General features: G+C 41.0%; 1 protein-coding gene across 1 annotated transcript in view; it reads right to left on the bottom strand.

Moving 5' to 3' along the window:
• Nucleotides 1–16,242, bottom strand: part of cntnap5a (contactin associated protein family member 5a) — a gene marked incomplete at both ends in the record, with an annotated part of 81,467 nt that overhangs the window by 31,719 nt on the left and 33,506 nt on the right. The window contains 3 exons of the mRNA XM_081367752.1: nt 4,491–4,634; nt 6,890–7,074; nt 7,438–7,641. Coding sequence (XP_081223878.1) covers nt 4,491–4,634; nt 6,890–7,074; nt 7,438–7,641 — 533 coding nt within the window. The remainder of the gene's footprint in view (nt 1–4,490; nt 4,635–6,889; nt 7,075–7,437; nt 7,642–16,242) is intronic.

Consider the following 16,242-nt stretch of genomic DNA (forward strand, 5'->3'; position numbering starts at 1 on the left):
GGTGCCAGTTCCAGTTCCAGAGCCATTGGTGTCTGTTCCAGTTCCTGCGCCGTGGCCGCCCGATGGGTCGTCTTCGCCCTGGCCGCCCGAGGGGTCTTCACCGCCCTGGCCGCCCGAGGGAAAGTCTCCGCCGTGGCCGCCCGAGGGGTTTTCTCCGCCCTGGCCGCCCGAGGGAAAGTCTCCGCCCTTGCCGCCCGATGGACTGTTGTCTCCGCCCTGGCCGCCCGATGGGTCGTCTTCGCCATGGCCGCCCGAGGGGCCGTCTGCTTTGCCCTGGCCCCCGGCTAAGTCATCACCTCCTGTTTCTGTTCCCCTTCATGGACCTGGCCCCCCATCCCTCCCCCTGATCCTCCACCAGTCCACCTCCCTCCTGGACTTTTTGTTTTGTAGTGTGTTCTTGGAGCGTCTGGTATCCGCTCCGTAGAGGGGGGGTTATGTCACAGTGTCTGGTTTGTGTATTCCTGGTGTCCACTAGAGGTCCTCTTCCCCACGGTGTCATCCACATTCATGAACTGCATTCCCCACAATTCCTGTCTGTCACTGAGTGTTCATTGTGTTCAGCTGTTCCATGTCATCATTGTTCCCAGCTGTTCCCTGTTTCATTGTTAGTTCTCTGTGTGTATATATACCCTGGTTGTTTCAGTGTTTGTCACGGAGTCCTTGTTTAATGTCCACCACTTCTGAGGTCTGTTTTCACTTTGTTCCGAGCCTGTTCTTGTTTCTTGTTTATTGGATTGATTATATGGATTGTGACCCCTACCTGATGACTACGATTTGGATTGCCCATTAAAATAACATACTGCTATTGGATCCCCTGTTTCCCGTGTGTGGTATCGTGACACAAGTGCATTACATTTTGAAGAAAGAAAGTGTAAGCATAGGTTCGTGTAAATGAATTTGGAGGCTATGTTTTGCTATAGGCCCTCAACAAATATTTTTGACCAATCAGCTTTCTTAAGTTCAAAATCACTCTCATTGGTTGGTGCTTACAGCTAAGTGTTTTGCGCGCAGTAAAGCTATGTACTTGTAGTTAGAGCCGCGCAGAAACCTGAATGATGCTCTTTTAGTTGTGCCATCACCGTTTACTGACGTAATTGACTGTACAACTTCAGTTTTTCTAGAACATACAGTGTCAGTCACAGCACCTTTTAATTGCTATTTTTGAATGGCAATTATTTATTAAGCACTGTGTAACGGGAACACATATTTGTTTCTTACAGAGCTAGATGCAATATCATTCATCTCTCCTCTGAAGTGATTGAATCATGGTTGTCTTGTCATTTTGATTTAGGGAAATAGACAGGAGTGTGATGTGATCATTTAAAAGATATTTCTGTCTTTCTAACAAGAAGCTTTTCAGCATGAAGACAGAACAAATATGATTTGTATTGAATGGTTCCCATTCTTTTACAGAGACCATTTTCCAGGACATTTCACATTTCTTTAAAAAGGGAATAAAAGACATGCAAAGAATACAGATTCACGGCCTAAAGAATAAATTCCTCTCTCTGTCGAAGTCTTAAAGCGGTTTGTGTGAGAAAACGAACATTATTTATATCGTTTTTAACTCTTATACACAGCCACGTCCAAGTGATCTGGGGGCGCGCACGCATCCTGGTGTGTGACGTGTACGCAGACTGTGTGCGTACACGTCACACACCAGGATGCGCGCGCGCCCTCAGATCACTTGGACGCGGCTGTGTATAAGAGTTAAAAACGATATTAATACTATTTGTTTTCTCACACAAACTGCTCGTTTCGTGTCTTAGGCCATCAATGTGTACTTACGATGGGGAATTGTTTAATTTGCACGATGGGGAATTGTTTTAATTTGGACTCTGTGCATGCTCTTTGAGACAGTGACCATCGACCTGCATTATATGACTGACAGACAAGAACGGTTTGACCTAAAAATATCAAAATAGAAACTACTGCGGAAAAAAAGACACCTACATCTTGGATGCCCTTGAGGTAAGCTAAAACATACCAAAATTTAATTTCAAAGTGAACTATCCCTTTAAGAAATATATGCTAGAACTTTTCATAAGCTATTTTATTGACAAAAATCACAGAACAGTGTTGACAATACATTTCTGCTCTACTGAATGTTTCTGTGTGCGCACGATCTACACGTGATGTGGAGCTACTATCAGTATGTGTGTGCGTTACAATGAAGCAGCGCATTAGTTCAGAACAGTGATTAACTTATAAGCTGTTTAAAACGTGCATTCATTCGATCAATTTTGAGCATCCAGATGGTATAAATCAAACATATCTTGTGGAGTGCTTACAGTGTATGCATTTATTTGTCATTTTAAATGGAGCATTTAAGTGAACTTCAAAGATTTCTTATACTGTCGCGCACTCTATAGACCTTCTGCGCCAGAGAAACAAGCGCACAGCCCTCTTTAGAATTTTGTCTTTGAACTTCCGTTTTTGCGGTAGCTCTGTATATTTCTATGGCATCGTTGTCGAAGAGTAATTAGCTGGTGAAGTGGATTTACTGTTAAGTTATCATAAGCATTGTAATGTTTGAAGCAGATGACAAATGTCAGTAGACCGGGAACATTTTAAAACGAGCGGTTCGTTCATAAATCCTTAAGATCTTACCTTCATGCTGTGGAAATACAAACCAGCAGACAGAACACAATGACCACAGCACTGAAAGGTAATGAGCATGAAGGTAAGATCTTACAGATTTATGAATGAACCGCTCATTTTAAATCTTGGTCTAGTGGCATTTGTTATGAGATCTGCCTCCAACATTACAATGCTCTAGAATAAGTACTGTAAATCCAATTCACAAGCTAATTACTCTTTGACAGCGCTGGCATAGAAATATACAGAGCTACCGCAAAAATGAAAGTTCATAGACAATGCTGTCATGCATGCCGTAGTTTGCCGACCCCTTGCATATACCGTATAAAAATTATTAGTTTGCAAGAATTAATATTAACAAAGTTAAACAAAATACCTTTACTCTTGCATTGCAAATAAGCAAAGACAGTCCAAACTGCACAAGGTTTTACTGACGGTAAATGAAGTTTAGTCACAACACAAGCTCTGTTTAATACTTTTTGTTGGTTAAATATTTGCAAAACCCACAGACAGATTATTCTGACGAAATATGGAGATACAAGGTTTCTGCCTGACAGGGACGATATTTTAAATTGTAAATTTTGTTAATTTATAAAGTAAATGTATTATAGGTTTTAACATTAGGGTGATATAACAATAATGATAATAATTTAAAATATATATTATTTCAGTCACATTTTATTTTAAGGTGTCAATGTTACAGTGTAATTATACATTTAAAGGAGAACTCCGGTCAATTTTAACATTGAGCTCATTTTTTTGTACATTTGGAGTGCTGTCAATACAGAGAACAACGACAAAAATCGGTGTTGCCTACACCGAGTTATTCTATTTTTAAAATTTGCGCCATAGTAATCGATTGTCGAGTTCACGCGCGTGATCATAGGCACTAAACCTATGCGCGTGAACTCGACAATCGATTACTACGGCCTTCCACCGAAAACAGGATGTAAACAGAGGTATGAGCGCTGGCTGAATTAACTTCATTTTTATTAATATCTCTAACATCTACTGCAGTCAGATTCACCCGTGTTCACTCGGAAGGAATCACTCACATTTTCTGTGCACTTGTAATGACACTTAAAGGATGTTAAGAGGCTAAAAAGCAGGCTTACTACTTGCCCCATTGAAGTCAATAGGGTGCAAATTTTAAAAATAGAATAACTCGGTGTAGGCAACACCGATTTTTGTCGTTGTTCTCTGTATTGACAGCACTCCAAATGTACAAAAAAATTAGCTCAATGTTAAAATTGACTGGAGTTCTCCTTTAAGTACTGAGTAATATTAATTAACTACATACTATAGGGTTAGGGTAGGATTAGGATTTGGTCGAGGGATAGTTGCATGTAATTATGCATAATTTACTGTTATTACTAGTACATGTAACATATGTAACAAGGACACTGTAAAATAAAGTGTTACCATTATTCCTGTAATTGGGCCCCCCGGACATGCGAGCATAGGCAAGTGTCGAAAGCCACTACGTCACAGCGTGTTTAAAACAGCGAGTAATTACAAGCACTTCTCTCATGTGTCAAAACTCCTGAACATAGCACTTTCTGCTACTAATGTTGCCTCGGGCCAGTTGTAAATTGTTTGTTTTTAAATGAAATAAAACACTTAAAAAAGAAATAATTTTCCAGATTTTCCAGGACATTTTATGTTTTCTCTCATCTTCCATGTGTTTTCCAGGACTGATAATTGGTCAATAATTTTCCAGGATTTCCAGGTTTTCCATGACACGTGGGCCCTGATAAAGTGTGAAACTTGGCACAGTTTGTGCACACATTTAATGATTCTTGCTGATGTTGAAGAGGCAGAAGTAATATATCTGGACATGATTAAACATCACTAGGTCAAAACCCATTTCTCATAATAAAACAGCTGCTTACCACACTGTATATCTGAGGCTTTCGTCGTTTAGCCAGGTCAATGACATTCACTCCATTGTAGTAGAGGTTCTCCATGCAGCCATGAAAGTTACGACGAATAAAGGTTCCAGGTTTCCCTGGCAGTGGGATCCCACCAAAGCTTAACTGTTATAGAGAATGAATAAAACATCTAATTTCAAAACATGAACAACATTAAATATGTTTCTTTAGCACAATATTGCCAAAGCAATAGACATATACAACATATACGTACAGGTAGATAAATAAAAGTGAACAAAAAAAAAAAGTTTTTTTTTTTTTTTTTTTTTTTTTACATTTTCATATTATGCATAAATATATCACAATGAAAAAAAAAATAAGTACAGAGAGCAGTTTAAGGGAAGAGGGTTCAGCCCTTGTCCCTCATATGATGGCAGGAAGACACATACTGCGCTGCCAGGAGAACACTCTCTCTCTCTCTCTCTCTCTCTCTCTCTCTCTCTCTCTCTCTCTCTCTCTCTCTCTCTCTCTCTCTCTCTCTCTCTCTCTCTCTCTCTCTCTCTCTCTCTCTCTCTCTCTCTCTCTCTCTCTCTCTCTCTCTCTCTCTCTCTCTCTCTCTCTCTCTCTCTCTCTCTCTCTCTCTCTCTCTCTCTCTCTCTCTCTCTCTCTCTCTCTCTCTATATATATATATATATATATATATATTCTACACACACAAAATGTATCCCTCTCAGCCCATAAAATTAAACACTGCTTCTGACCATTGTCATGAGACTGGCACATTGTTGTGGTAAACAAAATGCCTGAAGTCTTTGGTATTTTGGACTGTCTTACATGATTTGTTTCAGGTCATGCCACAACATTTCAGTGGGTTTAAGGTCAGGACTTGACTTGGTTATTCCAAAATAGCCATTTCTTCAGGCTTAGCCAGTACATTCAATCTGTGAAGCTTCATTGTTATTCTGCTTGAGCCTCATTCTGTTAGACTCCATCTCACATATGGACAATCTGACATGGTTCTATATACAATTGATGAATACAGTCCAGAATTAATTTTTTCATCAGTTACTCCGCTGTCCAGCACTGCTGCATCTTGAATGCTTTAGATCAGGTTTTTTTTTTTTTTGAACACTTTTCCTACATTCCCCCGTCCTGTGGTGTTCCTTTGCAGAGAGCACTAGATTCCATTTAAAACAGTAGGATTGTAGGGGCTTACATTTAAAATTAAATATATAAATGAACTCAATGATCAAGTAATTAGAAAGCATAAAACAACAACAGCAGTGTCCTTTTGCTGCTGAGGGGAATAAAGGTCAGTCTGTGGCCAGGCGGTCTCAGTGGCAGTCAAGCTACAGTATGTCATGTCATTCCTGGATCTTGAGGACACCTTTTCTGCTCATACACAGGACAGTGCCATCTCTCAGGTGAAATGCTGCATTTATAGTGATATTAACTTCAGTGCACCTCATCAGCTGCACTCCAGTTAGCCTTTGACTGTGGTAAGTCTGGCTCTAGGACAACCGATGGACGCCTGGGGAAACAGTGATACGAGGGGAGGCAGATATTCCATCACAGTGGATTTATGAACTACATTTTTCTTTCGATGATCAATAATGCATTTTCTTGTGGTAACCTAGCACCACATGGCTATTAAAAAAATCATTGTCCTAGGCCTCCCGAAAGCCATACTTGTGTGATGAAGACAATACAAATACAAAAACTCTTTTTTTTTTCTGTGGTACTGTAGTTATATTTACCTCAAACACCTGATATGCATCTCTTGGTTGGAACTTATTTGTATTGCCCTCTTTAAAATGCTTACAGTAATTCAATAACATATTCAATTATGTGTTCAGTAAATTATTTAATTATCTTAGACAATGGGTATTATTTCATTTCAAAATTATATCAATGTGTGTGTTATATACACTACTGGTCAAATGTTTGGGGTCAGTAAGAATTATATATTTATATTTATATATTATATAGAATCAGTTTCCATAAAAATATTAAGCAGTACAATGGTTTTCAACAATAAGAATTAGATGATAATAAGAAATATTATTGTTAGTGTGAGCACTAAATCAGCACATCAGAATAATTTCTGAAGGATCATATGCGACTGAAAATATTGTATTTTACTATATTGTATTTTATAAATATATCATTTTATTTCTTTTTTTTTTATTCAAATGAGACCCTTTTATCTCTCATTATAGCTATATAAAAATCAACATACATCTAGGTCAAATGAATTTAGTATAACAGGCCATTTAAAAGAGCTGACAACATTTCTTGCACCCCTTTTTAGACTTGCGTACAACTTTGACCACACCAGACAAGTTGCACGAGTAGAATTGACCACCTCAAAAGGCTTGTCATTTTCAAAAAGAGGAAAACAGGGGGTCCCAAAGACCTACCTCATAGTCGACCTCTAAGGAGACTCCATCACCCTTGGTCCTAAAGTGCTGAGTGTGTCTATCCAAAGTGAAGTTGACCTGCTTGTTAAAGCGTTCGATCAGAACAGAGTGCCAGTGCAGATCGTCCAGGAGACTTCCTAAGGTGACCACCATACGAGCACTGCTGGATCTCACCCGGCTGTCATCTGCCAATGATAAGTTTTTCCATATATGTTAATAGCCATGAATAACTTCCAATCATTAGCATGCACTACCGCTCAAAAATCTGGGGTTGGTAAAAAAAAAAAAAACTGCAATATTGTGAAACGTTATTAGAATTTAAAATAATTTATTAAAGTAATTTATTCCTATGATGGCAAAATAATTTTCAGCATCATTACTCTAGTCTTACATGATCCTTCAGAAATCTTATATTCTCTTAAACCAACTCTTATATTCTGTACAAACAAACACTACAATAGTCTCCACTCCAAAATAAATATGGTTAAATATATGAATAATACTTCAACCCTTTGAAGTCGCTAGCTTCCCCCAGTACTGTAACTCACCCAGGTTTAGATGCAAGGCCAGCCTGCCACGATGAAGCTCCAGAGTGATATAATCCCCTCGCTGGCCTTCTCCATGCAGTAAAACACCTTCTGCCTGTCGACTCTTAAATCGCAGCGATATAACATCTTTCACTGTGCTCATAGACTTCTGGTTGAATCGGTAGAGCAAAGAGCTTCTGCCATCAAAATCAGCCACATACGATCCTATAGACACATGAGATTTTGTATGAAACACTTACTGGACACAATCTCATTGCACTTAAAATGTAAATAACAAATAAAATGACAGTACACAGAAAAACAAATTAACATTTAATTTCACATTAAATATTAAATAGACATTTAAAAAAATCATGATTAAACTAGATGATGATATTGGCTAAACTAATAACCTAAGGGATGAGACCACCTAAAACAACAAAAGACGAGGACTCTATTTTTAGGTTTCTGGTATTCAAGAGAGATTTGCAGGTGCCTTGAATTTGCTGCTAGAAACGTGTCAGGAAACAATTTTTGCAAACTTAAAATCCAAATTTACAATCCCAAATTAACCCAGGTCTCATTCCCTCTTCAGGGAACTAGGGTTACATACGTAATCGAGACGTTCCCTTTCAAGGGAACTTGAGCTGCGTCGAAATGCTGTGGGAATGCTAATGCCCACGCCGCCATAAGAGCAAGTGTCCATCTGTGTGACTGTGTGAAATCAATGCGCACATCTAGGCAAAAGCGATTAGAGCCAAGGTCCAGCTAGTGAAGCCTCACGAATGTAAGCGGTGAGGACTAGCCTGCCGCATTACAAACATCTTGGTGGGAAACTCCTGTCAGTAATGCTTTGGAAGCAGCCATACACCTAGTGGAGTGGGCCCGTACAGCCAAAGGTGAAGGCTGATTGACTGACTAATAAGCAAGTGAGATAAGCAAAGTTTCTCTAGGTCTGATGTCCGGAGGAGGACAGAAAGCCTGCAGAATTCTAGGTCTTACAGTATTAGTAGAAACCTTAGGAACATAACCTGGTCTTAGGGTGAAGAAAACCCTTTACCATACCAGGAGCAAATTCCATGCACGAAGGAGATAAAGTGCTTGAATGTCTCCAATTCTCTTGAGAGACGAAATAGCAAGGAAAAAGACAGTCTTTAGAGATATTCTCAGAAACTTCCTCAATGGGCTCGAATGGAGTTAGGGAGAGGCCTTCTAGTACAAGAAGTTCAAGTCCCATGTCGGCACCCTCGTGCGGACTGCTGGCCTCAGCCTCAAAGTGCCATAAAGGAAACGAGTTATTAGTGGGTGTCTCCCCAAAGATACTACACTCAAATGGACGTGGTAAGCAGCTAGTGCTGCCACGTACACCTTCAGTGTGAAGGGGGATAACCCTGCGAAGAAGCGCTCCTGCAGGAACTCCAGCAGGAACTCCAACACTGCACCCACTGGGCAGTTAACCGGGTCCAGCTGGTGCTCTCCACACCAGGAAGTGAAAAGTCTCCACTTCAAGGTATCCAGTTTCCTTGTGGATGGAGCTCTGGAGTGGAGAATGGTCTCAACTACCACAGTTGAGAGACCAGAACTTATGAGCTGGGCCCCCTCAGAGGCCAAGTCCACAGTTTCCACAGTTCTGCGCGGGGGTGAAGGATCAACCCACTCGCCTGAGAGAGTAGGTCCCTCCTGATCAGAATCTACAGGGGAGAGCCGTCGAGGAGAGACACTAGGTCCGCAAACCATACTCGGGCTGGCCAGAACGGGGCTACTGGCAGTAGACTGACCCCATCCTGGTGAACCATTTCCAGAACTCCTGGGAGCAGAGCAATCGGGGGAAATGCGTATAGACATGACCACGGCCACATCTGCAACATAGAATCCAACCCCAGAGACACTGGACCTGGCAGGTGAAGGCAGAGAAAGGGCGAAGCCCGTCTCTAACCCCTCTGCCAGATCCATTTGCGAACCCCGCAACTCGAGAGCGATTGGCGGGAGCACAGCATTCTCAACTGTCTCACAACAATGCTCATATTCAGCCCCCTCGAGGCCTGACTGAGCGTGCTGCACTCCCAAACGAACAACACATAATACATGTGTATCCCCACCCACGATGTAGACTGGGTAGGGATGAACACACTATTGAAAATTTGGTCACTCGCCATTATAACGTTTTTTTTTTTATATATATATATTTTTTTATATATATTTATGGGTGAAAACTCCTGCCTACCAAATTCTAAGACAGACAAAACACCAGGGATATAGATTCACAGAGCTCTTGCTGAAGACATAGAAGCTGACGCTGTTTGGTTCAGGTGTGCTTTATAGTTTCCTGGTCGATGATACCACATGATGTTCCGTCATGCCATTGGACTGGTTTCATACGTGTTTCATGACGCAATCACGCAGAGGCGTTCCCACAGCGTTTCGACGCAGCTCGAGTTCCCTTGAGGGAACTGGGCATCATGTTGCACTTAACTGTATTTTCCTTTTCTGAAGTGATTCTGATCATATTTCAAGCAATTCAAAACCATCATGGCGAACAGTGCGCATCTGAAGTGTATCAGCTGAAGGAAATAATCCATTATGTATCGGCTTTAATATATCAGCCTTAACATATCAGCCAAATTTTTGTATCGGGCCGATAGCAATAACATTAAAAATGAACATATATTGGCCGATACCGATATGGTGGCTGATATATCAGGCATCCTTATTTCTAAAATTAGATCATAATATCAAACATTTTTGACGTATCCTCAGACTGGATAAAATCAGTCTGAAGCTAAAAAAATAAATCTGTGTCCATCATACACAACAAAATTTTCTGTGAAATCTGTCCACTCCGACTGCCTAAATTCTGCAGACTGATGGCTCTCACTTTGAAACGGGGCAAAAATCTGGGCAAAAGTCATGTAGTGTACTCCAGCCAAGAACTGTAGTTCTAATTGAGCTACTTAGAAAATGGGAGGCTATAAGAAAATGACTAACATTTCTGCAGATATTAGTAGAGTTCTTACAGGAGCACTGTTCCCCATTGAAGTTTTAATCGAGCAAGTTAATGGGGCTCAACAGCTCACAGCACAAACGATCAACTCAGCGAATCAAGCGTTTCACTAATGTTTAAATCTAGTGTCTGAATGCCATAACATGTCAAGAGATCAAATGCTGCATATTCTATATTACATACTGGTAAACAGAAATGTTTCTCAATTTTCAGATGACATACTTTACTTAGAAAGTTAATGAAGTTTGTCTTGAGATAGTCAAAAAGGCATATGACCTGATGGAAAGCATCTGTTATGACTCAATTCTCTATTACGCCTTTGAGCAATGCATCCAGTGTGACCCATTGTTCCAAGACAGAAGTTTAAACATTTATTTCTTTGTTGTCTTTTATAAACATGACTTTTGAAGGGTTTTTTTTATTGTTTTTTTTTTTTTTTTGATACACCAAAACAGTCTAAATATTCTCAGGATCAAAACTCAAAATGTTCTTTTTCTCATGCTTGTTTGCAAAGTTGTTTTGCAGAAATCTCTATCTGTGTTCCAGTTCATTACTGTATAATGCCAATCATGAAGCAAAACGCCGCAGCCTACGGAAAAAAACTAACGAAGGGGTGAGTTTAAAAAATTGATTGAAAATGAATGCCTCCTTTTTCGGATTAGTGCAGCAAAGCAGAAAGCCTGTATATTTTCCAGCACTGAATATAATGACCTATTTTTGATAATAAGCAACCGCTCCATTTGGTGAAATAAGGATACTGTGAGCTATGAGGTACGTGGTCTGGTCATAGCAATCTTGCAGTCGTGATAATGACACATCTAGTATTGCACCATTCTCAGGTTCAGCTTGAGTTCACAACTGTCACAGCAGTCGGCTGATTAGCATTATGTGATATGTGGATCAAGTTAATCTGAGCTGTTAGGTGCAATCACTGCACTTCCAGTGAGCACTAGCCGTCAAATCATGTATAATTAAAAGAACATTTATGCTCTTCTTTCAAGGTTATATTCAACACTCAAGATACAGTGTAGTCAGACTAGTGCTCATAGATTCATTATATCGAAACTCTATGTTCAGATTTGTCATGGGATTCACATGTGAATTCTTTAAGTGTCTGTGGTTGATTAGCCGAGACAGCTGAACGTTTATCTGCAAAGCACACATTCATCCGAGTTTAATACACGGATCATGCCACAGAATAATGAGATACCTTTTGTCTATGTAATTCAACAATTGAACCATTTTGTGGATCTCGGTATAATTAAAAGGCACATTTCTTTTTATTTATCTGCCTAACACAGCCTGACTGGATAAGTGTCTGATATGTAGACATCTTTGTTAGATTTTGGAAAAGTATTATCAAAGAAAGTCATCAAACGACCTTCATTTAAAGGAGAGAAGTGAAACTGCTGCCGTCATGCAGTGAATTATCTGTGTCACCTTAACTCAACACCTGTAAAAAATACTGTGTGACTGGAAAAGGACAAAGGACAGTAGGCATGTGAAGATCTGCAGCAAGAATTATGGGTAATGTTATCACCTTATATACTGTGCCACAACTATTTTATTACCCCTGCTACCAAGACTGCGGGAATGTGCTGTGTGAACTGCTATTGGATCTAGGATGCTGCTGTAATCTAATTCTGCAACACGTTTCTACTCTTTCCTTTTCAACTTCTTACGAAATAATGTGAAAGATTAACTGCTTAATATGGAAAACTACATCTAAACTCCAACTTTAAAGGAACACGCCGACTTTTTGGGACTTTAGCTAATTCCCTGTTCTAATCGGTGGACCATCGCAAATAGGGCCTGAGGGATTACTTTTAACATTACCGTACTATTGGTTGTATTTTGTGAATAGAATATTTCCAGATAATTGAGAAGGAGCAAGGATCTTTGATATTACTGTACTGAAATCATAGCCAGCTAACGTTAGCTAGGCTATGTTTACTGCACCAGCCGGTGTTCATCCGGCATGGAGAGGTGGGGTAAAGTAATAATTACAAGAGCTTCTCTGTTATTTTAGTCCCGTCCGAATGTGCCATCTCAGTAATCATTACGGACAATGTCAGTAAAGATTACTGCGACTTCTACCTTCTGTAAAAAGGTCCGGGAAAATTACCTCAGGTAACGTTTATTAATAGATGTGCGAATAGACCCTCTGTAAATCAAGTAATTCCGTGTTTAAAAGTAGTTTCCTGTGGTTTTTCAAGTATTGAGACACTTGAAAAGGCATTCAGTTGCGTTCTAGACACTGGGAGAAGTCTCCCCCAAGTGTTTTCTCTAGAGATGTTCCGATACCCTTTTTCCCTCCCCGATACCGATTCCGATACCTGGACTCAGGGTATCGGCCGATACCGAGTACTGATCCGATACCTGGGTGTGTATCTATACAGCTGCAATTACTAATCCTGTATGAATTGATATAATTATTTTATGGTGTGCTTCAGACTAATCCCTTAATAAAACATGAACAAATACATACAGTGAACTAGAGTATTTTTATTATCTGACATACATTTCACAGCAATATATTATTTATTTGAAAAAGAACTTCAAATGCAGCCACACATCTAATCCTATAAACTGAAAAAGGTATTTTAGTTTTATTTAGTTATATAACTCTATGAATAATATAAGAAAAATAATCTCTTTATAACTTGAAGTCCAGAAACAATTGTGTTAAATGAACGGCATTTCATTTTTCAAATACATAGGTTAAAAAAGAGAAAAGAAAAAAAAAGTACAACAGTAACTTGTACTCAATCTAACGTTAGTCTTTTAAATAAGTGCAGCCACAATGTAGTGAAATAAGAGACTTGAGTATAAATAAACCTCAACTAAAGATGTCAGTAGTAAAGCTGTTTGTTTTCACATCTTTTAGTTTGCATGAAATGTGTTTACGCACTATCTGGAATAGGGAACGCTGTTTCAGATATGTATTTGCGTCCAGTCAGACTGTACCGGGGCTCCAAATGTTCAATTAAGCGGCGAAATCCATTGTTTTCGATGACTGAACAGCGGCTGGTCATCCAGAATATTAAACTCGATAATTTTGTTGGATGTATCGCTCGTTGGCTGTCTTTTGAAAACTTTTCTCTTGGTTTGAATGAAGCTTCCAGAGATTGTTGATTCTGGCGCGGCTCATCCTTCTCTGTCCTTGCGTTTATGTAACCGTCGTGTTCTGCGGGGTGACGCGTCTTCAAATGCATTATTAAGTTACTTGTGTTGAAGTTGCTTCTTCTTGTGCCACCCCTCGCAATTATTACAGTATGGTATATGAGACATGTCGCCGTTTTAATGGCTGGTTGGTCCAGTCTGAAATACTGCCAAACAGCGGACATACTGCCAGTGCGCGTTTTCATTTCTTCTTCGCTGCTCTAAACAGTGGTTGCTTGTGGCAACAGCACAACTTCCTGCGTTGCCACGCGCAAACACTGTTTAGAGCAGCGAAGAAGAATTGATCTCCGATTTGCCGCGTTAAGCAAAGCTAGCGTGCTTAACTAGGTAATGTTATTGTTTAAGAAAATGGTATCGGATCGGTACATGGGTACAAGTACTCGCCGATACCGATGCCAGCATTTTGATTGGTATCGGCGGCATTTCCGATACTGGTATCGGAATCGGAACAACTCTAGTTTTCTCCCTTCCTCAACTCAAGTGTTTTCCACATACCATTCAGATCAGAAAGAAGTTCGAAAGCACTTGTTAGAGGCACAAAACTTACTTTTAGCGTTAGGTAAGTGCCTATTACCAACACAATCCAATCTGAAGTTAATTCATACATTGTTCGACCGGACATAACGTCTCCGGTTACTATCGTAACCTCGGTTCCCTGAGAGGCGGGAACGAGACATTTCGTCATACTGACATAAATGGGAACTCCTTCCTTCTCTATTTTCACTGAAATCTTATAGGCTAACGCCAGCTGGAGACAGCTGGCCAATTGACGCGAAACATGCAAATGCTGACCGGTCCACGGGCAGTATAAATAGCATGGACACGACAATTACGTCAGAATCAAGACTGAACGCTAGGATAACTGATCAAACGGCGAGCACGGCGGCTGACGTAATGTCTCGTTCCCGCCTCTCAGGGAACCGAGGTTACGATAGTAACCGGAGACGTTCCCTTTCAAGGCGGTCACTTCGACATTACGTCATACTGACGTATATGGGAACTGTATAGAATCCCGCCGTGAGCGCAATGAAGATAAGCCCTGAACGGGGTCAAGCTACACTCCCACAAGAGACAACAGTTCTAAGCCAGCAGCGCCGCTAGGAGCACTCGAAACTGATCAAGGCGAAACTAGACCAAGAAACGTCTGCTCCGACCTTACCAAAGTTGCATATCCAATGCAATGAAGCGAATGCTGCACTGGACAGGGCAGCACAACACCATAAGCACTTGAGCACGAGTTAACACAGTGTCGATGGCATTAGCGGTGACAGCTGCATAACCTTATAGCCATACACAGAGTTAACAGTACATTGGAAACTACTGCGTAATGCGGAAACAGCTATGTAACATTATAGTCATAACACAGAGTTAGCAGCAATGGTAACTCTGCATAATGCAGACTACTGCACAGCTAGTGGTAACAGTTTCATGAGTACATTAATAAAACTCACCGAACCCACAACGCTATAGGCGGTGCATCAAACTTGAAACCCTGGCGAACGTGTTCTGAGAAGACAGCCAGCATACCTAAATCCCTGTAGGCATTAAGCCAACATTGACAAGCGTCAAATTCAGTGAGAAAGTCTCTGTATAAAACAGCACGTCCCTAGTACCATCCACCAAGCACACAAACAGCTGGTCAGACTGCTGCCTAGTGATCCACATACATCCGCAAAGCCCTTACAGGGCCAACAGCACTCTCAGCATCGGCATCATGCAAGGCTGACGGCTCAGCAGATAAGGCGGGCAGGGATCAACCTGTGCTCTGAACGGTGTAAGCGACTTCGGAACGTAGCTTGGTATCGGACGGAGAGTGACGCTGCAGTCACCAGGTCCGAGACAATGCAATATCGTTCACTTAGAATGAGCGTAGGTCTCCAAAGTGCTTCGCTGGGGCGAGAGCAGGTGGTAAGGCCATCTCAGTGAGAGCTCCTTCTTAGCACTTGTTAGTGTGAAGTGTCTTGCTCAACTATGGACCCAGCAGCGGACACACAAGAAGGTTCCACAGCTTGGGGCTGGGGTGCCAATCGTGCCGATCGCCTGTAGAAGCAGGACCTTCCTGAGGGGGATTGTCATGGGGGAGCCCCATAACTCTCTCAGGTCCGTGAACCGGGGATGATAAGCCAGTAAGGGGGTGACGAGGAAACTGACACTCCCTTGTAGAACATAGCCAATGTACAGAAGTGCAAATCAACACATAACCGAATGTACATAAACACAGTGCCAGTGGCCGTAGCGACAACAACTGTGAATATACACAGTTAGATAATAGCCTTCCATAATAGCATAGCACCTCAGTAAGTACACAAACACAGTCGTAGCCGTAGCTACAACTGTGAATATACAAGTTAGCACAGAATAGCCAGTTGAAGGAAACGGGGCAACATAACAGCGTAGCACATGCACATAACAGCATCAGTCGCTGTAGCGCCAACTTAATATACGCAGTCAGCTCAGTATTAGGCACTGAAGGATATGGGGCAACCCCGCAGCAAGAACACATCCATGTGTAAATAATCGATCGCCGTATCGACAGAGACTGTGAATATGCACAGTTTGACTGGGATAGCTAGTTGCACTGAAAGACACAGGGCAACATGACACCATAGCACAAGTGCGTAAAGAATAGCACATCCATGTAT

The sequence above is a fragment of the Scardinius erythrophthalmus genome, assembly GCF_964197995.2.
Source record: "Scardinius erythrophthalmus genome assembly, chromosome: 6".
Taxonomy (NCBI): Eukaryota; Metazoa; Chordata; class Actinopteri; order Cypriniformes; family Leuciscidae; genus Scardinius; species Scardinius erythrophthalmus.